The sequence below is a fragment of the Cebus imitator genome, unplaced genomic scaffold, assembly GCF_001604975.1.
Source record: "Cebus imitator isolate Cc_AM_T3 unplaced genomic scaffold, Cebus_imitator-1.0 Scaffold23, whole genome shotgun sequence".
NCBI classification, from domain to species: Eukaryota; Metazoa; Chordata; class Mammalia; order Primates; family Cebidae; genus Cebus; species Cebus imitator.
The window spans coordinates 78,368-86,760 of NW_016107338.1; the positions used below are offsets into that span (position 1 = coordinate 78,368).

General features: G+C 39.4%; 1 protein-coding gene across 3 annotated transcripts in view; it reads left to right on the top strand.

Annotated features, from left to right (window-relative positions):
* DUSP11 (dual specificity phosphatase 11) overlaps nt 1–7,513 on the top strand; it is an 18,424-nt gene extending 10,911 nt beyond the window's left edge. For 2 of the 3 annotated variants that reach the window (XM_017521931.1, XM_017521932.2), the window contains 5 exons: nt 914–974; nt 2,682–2,728; nt 2,984–3,059; nt 3,590–3,772; nt 6,871–7,513. In XM_017521931.1, coding sequence (XP_017377420.1) covers nt 914–974; nt 2,682–2,728; nt 2,984–3,059; nt 3,590–3,772; nt 6,871–7,069 — 566 coding nt within the window. In that variant the 3' untranslated portion in view covers nt 7,070–7,513. The remainder of the gene's footprint in view (nt 1–913; nt 975–2,681; nt 2,729–2,983; nt 3,060–3,589; nt 3,773–6,870) is intronic. The other variant, XM_037736108.1, reaches the window with a different exon arrangement.
* The last annotated feature ends 880 nt before the right edge of the window (nt 7,514–8,393 follow it).

The following is an 8,393-nucleotide window of genomic DNA, read 5'->3' on the forward strand; positions in this document are numbered from 1 at the left end:
AGGCAGAGTCTCCCTCTGTCACCCAGGCTGGAGTGTAGTGGTGTGATCTCAGCTCACTACAACCTCTTGACTCTCAGATTCAAGCGATTCTCCTGCCTCACCCTCCTGAGTAGCTGGGATTACATCCACCTGCCACAGCACCCAGCTAACTTTTTAGTAGAGACAGTTTCACCATGTTCACCAGGCTTGAAAAGCATGAGCCACCACACTTGGCCAATGACTGCCTTCTTTACCTGATGCCACATAGTCACAAACGCAGATTTTGCAAGGATAAACTACACATTTTTTATTTAATTCCTTATATAATTTTTTTTAAAGGATGGACTAAGAAATAATATGGTGTAATAGGAAAACTCTTAGGCTTTATTCTAGTCTTGTACTGTTTGCCTTGCCTTTTTATACTATAGTGTGAATAGTGCTATTTACCTGAGTCCTTCACAGGGTACGTAGACCTGTGGCATGTGTGGAGCATCGAACGAGAGAAGGAATGGAAGCTCTTTGGGAACTTGAGTACTATGGAAACTGTCCTTACTATTCAGTATCAAAAGTGAAGGCATTTCATTTGTTTCATTCAGAAACAAATTTCATTCTTCTCATAGCCTGTTGTTGCTTTCACTCCCTTTTTGTGTAATTAAATGGATTACTGATGGGCATTCTTTAAGATAGATGGTTTGTCTCATTGCACTTTTGGCTGTTAGTATCTTACCAGGCCTGTAGTTTACATCATTGAGTCTAATTGGGACTATGCAAACTTTCCCAGAGGCAGTGAATTTTGGCATTCTGTTAGAGTATTCTTTATAGTTATGTTCATAAAAAGAAGAATTCTTCAGAGTTATTCATTTTCAGGGCAGTGTAATGTTACACACTTCTGTGTCTACTTCAGTTACTTAACCTTGTATTTTTTTTTTAATAGACAAACTTATTGGTGTCCACTGTACTCATGGGTTAAACAGGACTGGCTACCTCATTTGCAGGTAAGTTGCCGACCCCAGAGGGAGACCATTTTAAAGTTGTTACTGTCTGTTTATAATGTAAACTTGTTGTAAAAAAAAATGCAACCAATACAGAAATACATGAAGTAGAAGGCAGTCTTGATCCCACCGAGCGATTACCACCGTTAATAATTTAGTATGCATCTTTTCAGACTCTAAAAATGCAGATACAAACATACATGTGATTGAATGGTATAATAGTTAGACATTGTTTTTAAATTTAATATGTGATAGACATCTTTCTTTTAAAGACTTGGACTACTCATTCTTTTTAAGGGCTGCATTCCTTTGCATACCAATGAACACACAAGTCAGAAATTTGGTATTATAAAACATTGGAGTAGTGAACATTTCTATATAAACATTTTTTAATACACATGCCATAGCCCTAGAGGTAATTTCACTCAAAGTAGAATTTCTGAATCAAATCATATGTGTCCTTATGCTTTTCATGGATGTTGCCACACTGTACTGATTTTTGTTCATTCAGAAAATATCTCCCGAGCATCTGTTATGTGTAGGCACTGTGCTGGGTGCTAGCAAAGAGACTTCAGCTGCCCTGTGCCTCCTAACAGTCTAGGGAGGGAGTAGATACTAAAGAATCACACAAATGCCTGTAGAATTACAACTCTGACAAGTGCTGAGGAGCAGAGGGAACGTGTACAATGAGAGCATAGAACAGGGAGGATTTGACTTCAGGGAGAGGACTAGAGGTTTCCGTGAGGAGGTCTGAGCAACTATCTGAAGAGTAGGTGTTAACCAGAAAGGACCGTTGCGGAGAGAATTGCGAACGTTAAGGATCAGCAAAGCCCATGTAACAGGAAAACGTATACTGTGTTGGAGGAGCTGGCCAGGGAGGCTGGGCCATGGGGGAAGTATGGCATTAAAATGGAGCTGGAAGTAGGGGTAGGAGCTAAAACCATGCAGAGCTATGTGTAAGGTTTTAGTCAGTATCTTAACCATAGAAAACTGTTGAATTCTTTGTTGTTGTTGGGGATGAGTGTGGGAAACATGATCAAATTTACATTTTCAACCTACCATTTTGCTGCAGAGTGGAGACTGCACTGCAGAGGGAAAGAGGTAGAAGCAAGGAGACACATTAGGAGGTGTTTGTAGGAATTAAGGCGTAGTGGTGGAGTGGACCAGGGCATGGTGGTCATTTTGTTGGAAAGATACAGACATATTCTAGAGATATTTAGGTAATGTCGTTGTCAGGAAATGGTGGTGGATTCAAGATGAGAGTATGGAAGAAATGGCTGACAGTGATGGTGACTCCCAAGTTTCTGGCCCATTCTGTTGGTTATATAGTAGTTTTTAGATATAATGTTGATATTTTTCCCAATTTTTCTTTTGTTTGTTGTTGGTTTCAGATTAATACTCTGTCATATTAAGGAAGTCTATTTTTAGTATATAAAGCATTTTGATAAAAAATGATTCTGTATTTTATTATAGTAATGTAAATAAATATGTAAATAGATCTTCTGAAGTTGAGTCATCCTTGCATTCTTGAAAAACGTCTTTTTGTGGTCATGGTTTGTCATCCTTCAGTAATTGCTGGATTGGATGTACTGATATTTTCTTAGGATTTTTATATCTATGTCTGTAAGTTCAAATAGGACCTTTTTTTAAAAATCTTGATTTTTTTTCTTTTCGTATATATAAATGACCCAAATTATGTTGTTTTGTTAGATTCTTGATTGATGTAGAAGGCATGAGGCCAGATGATGCAATTGAATGTAAGTATGAGGGTTGTCACTATTTTTCCCTTTTTGTAAAAGTTAAAGGTGGAAACGTAGAAGAATTTCTCGAATTTTGGTAACAAAGAAGTTTGTAATTCATTTGCTCCAAAATAGTCTTGCCAAAAAATCGATAAAAGTCTGTGGAAGTAGTGCGATATCACAGCCTGAATTGTGCATTTCAGCCTAATTTACTTTTTCTGGGAAAGATTTGCTTTTCGTACAGTTATTTCTAACAGTTTATCCACTCCTCAGTATTCAATAGGTGCCGGGGACATTGCTTAGAAAGAAAAAACTACATCGACGACCTTCAGAACGGTCCTATCAGAAAGTAAGTCTATTTGTTTGTTTATTCATTTATGACGGCGTCTTGCTCTGTTGCGCACGCCAGAGGGCAATGGCACAATCTTGGCTCACTGCAATCGCCACCTCTTAAGTTTACACAGTTCTTCTGCCGCACCCTCCCAAAGAGCTGGGATTACAGGTGTGCCATGCACAGCTAATTTTTTTTTTTTTTTTTTAGTAGAGACGGGGTTTCACCATGTTGGCCAGGCTGGTCTGGAACTCCTTGTGATCTGCTTGCCTAGGTCTCCCAGTGTGTTAGGATTGCAAGCGTGAGCCACAACGCCCGTAATTCTTGTGTTTTATATGTGAGATTTGTATGGCAGGGAGATCTCTTTTTATATAATTTAAGTTGCAGATATCCGTTCTTCTGGTACCTTGTTTATTTGTTGTGGAAGATGTCAACAAATAGGAATGGGAGAAGGAAGAAATTGTTATTTTCATAGGCCAAAATACAGTCACTAAATTGACTACTACATTTGGGAACCAGTAATATTGTGTGGAAATACTCTGTTTAAGGAATTGGAATTCCAGTGTACCCAGGCCAAGTGGTTTTGAAGACTCGGCACATTTCATGCAACCATCCCACACCATGAATAAGCCTGTTAAACAAAGACCTAGGTGTAATCTACATCGGATCCAGGGTCACTCAACTCCTCGGCATTTCCACACCCAGACCCAAAATTTGCAACAATCAGTCAGGTACCTTTCTCTGCTTTCCTTTTTCTAATATTGAGATAGAAATTAATATAATTAATGAAAACATATTATGATACTGATGAGGAATTCTTGCTGATCAATTTGAACCAGGAGATATTATTCTGCTCTTTATTTTGCATTTAGCACTGGAAATATCAGTTACAGGACAGGAATATGTGACTTTTCAGAGGCAACTGGGAAAGGGACTTAGAAATTTTCATTTATTTTGAACTTAGCCACATGAAACTCTTGGCTTATCAAAAAGGGTCTTATGTTCGTAGGCTACATTAATATGGTATAGTTTTTAGAATAAGGAAGGTTGTTAGAGAGTTAATACAAATTATAAGAAAAATATTAAAATCCTAATAGAAAAATTGTGAAGTATCTGAACAGATAAACACAAAAGTATTTTCACTTGGGGGAAGTGTCAGTATGATTAAAGTAGTAATTTAGTATGAGTTCTCCAGAATGATAGAACCAGTAGGATGGATGGATGGATGGATGGATGAATGGGTTGGTGGCAGGGCTTTTTTATTAGGAGAATTAGCTTATGCACTTAGGAAGGCCAAGAAGTTTCATAGTAGGCTGTCTGCAAGCTGGAGAACCAGGGAAGCTGGTGCAATAACTCTCAATCCAAGGCTGAAGGCCTGGAAATCTGGTAAGGGTTGGAGAACACTGGTACGAGTCCTCAAGTCCAAAGGCAAGGAAGCCTGGAGTTCTGACGTCCAAGAGTAGGAGAAGGTAGGGTATTCCAGCTCCAGGAGAGAGCACAATTAGCCTTTCCTCTGCCTTTTGTTCCATCCAGGCCTCCGGCCTATTGGATGGTACCTACCCATGTTGAGGGTGTATCCTCCCACTCAGTTCACCCACTCACACACCAGTATCCTCTGGAAACACCCTCAGAGACACTCCCAGAAACAGTACTTCACCAGCTATCTAGGTATCTCTTAATCCGGTCAAGTTGACGCCTACAATTAAGCATCACAAATAGCAAGATGTTATTCTTTGCCTCTTAATTTATCAACCGTGTGTTTTTTATTTTTGTTTTTTTGGTTTGTTTTTGGAGACGGAGTCTTGCTCTTTTGCCCAGGCTGGAGTGCAACAGAGTGGCACAAACTTGGCTCACTACAACTGCTACTTCCCAGGTTCAAGCAATTCTCCTGCCTCAGCCTTGTGAGTAGCTGGGATTATAGGCATCTGCCACCATGCCCGGCTTATTTTTTTATTTTACTAGAGATAGGGGTTTCACCATGTTGGCTAGGCTGGTGTTGAACTCCTGACCTCAGGTGATCCACTCACCTTTGCCTCCCAAAGTGCTGGGATTACAGGCATGAGCCACCTCCCCTGGCATAACCTCCCCTGGCATATTTAGCAACAGTTTTTGATAAGCACTCCAGTGTAGAGGTTGTCAGGCTGGACCTGGTTTTGCATCTGGGCTCTGTTACCTGCTTTGTGATCTTGGGTAAGATACTTAACCAGTCTATATTTCCATTTTTCCATCAGTCAGATGGAGATTTTAGTAATACATACCCCATAGTGGTTATTGTTGACAGTTAACATGAATTTAAACAGTTTAGCACATTGTAAATACTTTCAAAAATACATTTGCATTTTTAGGCCATGCCTGTTAGCTCAGCACTTAGGGAGGCCAACGTGGAAGGATTGCTTGAGGACAGGAGTTGGGAGACCAGCTTGGGCAACATGTTGGAACCCTGTTTGTTTTGTGAGTCAGATTTTCACTCTTGTTGCCCAGTCTGGAGTGCAATGGCACAGTCTAGGCTCACCACAACCTCTGCCTCCCAGGTTCAAGTGATTGTCCTGCCTCAGCCTCCCGAGTAGCTGGGATTACAGGCATGCACCACCCACCACACCCAGCTAATTTTGTATTTTTAGTAGAGATGGGATTTCGCCATGTTGAACAGGCTGGTCTCAAACTCCTGACCTCAAGTGATCTGCCTGCCTCAGCCTCCCAAAGTGCTAGGATTATAGGTATGAGCCACCAACCCTGGCTGAGAAATTGACATTTTTAAAAGGTGTAAACAAACATTTCAAAAGCATGTTGATAGTGGCAGTGAAAATTGGTATAAGCCTTTTGAAGCATAATTTCAAGAGCCATAAAAATGTTTTACCTAATAATTTCATTTTGAGACTAAGGAAATACTTCAAAATGCAGAAAAAGCTATATTTACTTAATCCTTCAGCACATTTCTCAAGCTCCCTACCATGTGTCAGACCCTGGGCTAGCTCAGGATCCCGTAGTCTTATGTTTTGCAATGTTAATCCCAGCATCATTTGTGGTTGTGGAAAAACCTGTAGCTGCGGTGTTTCCAACTGGAGAATGTAGCTAAATAATGATTACATCTATACTATAACATTTTATAAAGTCATTGAAAGTGGTAGCTTATTTATGATAAGTGAAAATAATAGGCTGTGATTCAACAGTCATAAAAGATGCTGAGGAAAAGAACCAAAGGAACTACTAATTGAATTATAGTAAGTGGGATTGAGGACTCTGTAGCAGGGTGTTATTGTTTCTTTTCTGAGATTTCCAAATTTTCTTTTGTATAATTATATGAGAACTTCTGATCTTATATTTTTTGAAATTTGTTGCACGTACCATGCTTACCGTTGTTCTACACTTTATAGTTTATGTGCATTTGTTTATAAAGTGGAAGTAGCTGGGTGTTTTCAGTATTAAATAGCTTATTGTGTCTTACGTCAATCTTACCAGACTTTGGGAGAGAAAGTATTTAATTGGAGTAGTATGGGCATGCATTCCATGCATTTATCTCTGTAGGGAAAGGTGGAAAGGCTTCTGAGAATCCACTCTGTGCCAGGGCATTGTGGGTAATTGAAATGTATTTTCTTAATTTAGCTTCATAACAGCTCATGAAGGTGGAAAGTGTTATAAGCCCCTTTTTATACAGAACTTAGGGAAGTAAAAGTTAAGTAGTTTATTTGCCAGGGTCACACACATAGTAAACAGTAGAGTATATACTACTTTGTAAATTTATGAATTCAAAATATTTTATAAAAATATAATTTTAAAATAAATAAAATTAATCCTAGTAATGGCTTATTACTTTTTGTTTCACTTTAAGAATGTTTTCACGGAATCCAGATATTTACCAGAGAGGCCATATCCTTCCTCCTGGTCCCCCCGGAGAAGATTATTCACACAGGAGGTACACTTGGAATGTGAAGCCAAATGCCAGTCGAGCAGCTCAGGAGAGAAGAAGGTGGTATCCTGACAATTACTCCGGACTATCCTATCCGGCCTATTGGGAATGGACCCAGTGATACAAACCAGCTGAAGACCAGAGCTGGCCTGAAGATTACTGGTGCGACCTTTAATTAGATGAGGTCTAATGAGGTTTCTTTATTGTTCCCTTATGTTTTCAAGCTTAAGGAAAAATTATATTGCTGTTTACCTCTTTGCTGATAAATTTGCAGTAATTACAGCATTGCAGGAAAAAAATCTGTTATTCCACTCCTAAATTTTTCTAAATGAAAAGAGTATTTTAGAACTGAAGCATTAAGAATTTCCTTGCAAATTATTTTTTTAAAATTCTATCTCATTTTTCTATGTATTTCTCTCTGACTAGACTTGCGACGTGTGTGTTTATGTACAGAAATTTTTATTGTTTTTGTTGTGTTCTGTTGACCCAAAGGACATCTTTATTTTCTATAACTGTTCAAAATTTCTATTAAAATCTACCTGGGAGATAATTTCTTTAGAACCTAGTCATAATCTGTAATTGTGTTTTTTTGTTTGTTTTGTTTTGTTTTTGTTTTGAGATAGAGTCTTGTTCTGTCACCCAGGCTGGAGTACAGTGGTGCTGTCTTGGCTCACTGCAACCTCCACCTTCCAGGTTCAGGCAATTCTTCTGCCTCAGCCTCCTGAGTAGCTGGGACTACAGGATTGTGCCACCATGCCAGGCTAATTTTTGTATTTTTAGTAGAGATGGTGTTTCATCATATTGGCTAGGCTGGTCTTGAACTCCTGACCTCATGATTCACCTGCCTTAGCCTCCCAAACTGGTGAGATTACAGGCATGAGCCACTGTGCATGGCCTTAATCATGGTATTTTTTTGTGATTAGATATTTCTTTCTTTGGCAGTCAGTTGTGGGATTTGACCAACTTTCTTTGAATTGCCAGATATACTGTCTCACACAGGAATAGATGAATTTTTATGGACTGTCAAATAAGCAGGAGAGACGGATGGATACACCAGATTGCTGACTTATTAAATTACAGTGAGTAATTTACCTGGCAGGGTAATTGTCATCTTCTGGGTATAGCTGTCCAGAAAACTTGAAAACTTTTGTAGATTATAAAGGTTACTTGATCAACAGAGTAGAATATGTCCATTTAAAGCCTGAGGATATCTGGCCAGACTACTGTGTTATTATTGCTCCACTGTTGAATATAACCTCCTGGGATCTTTCTCCAGTTGCCTCTTACCGTGAAGTTGTGGTTTACCCCCTGCCCACTGTCCCGAGACAGGGTCTTGCTCTGTCACCCAGGCTGGAGTGCAATGGTGCCAGCTAAGCTCACTCTGCCTCCTGGGCTCAAGCGATCCTCCCACCTCAGCCTCCCTAGTAGCTAGGACTACAGGTGTC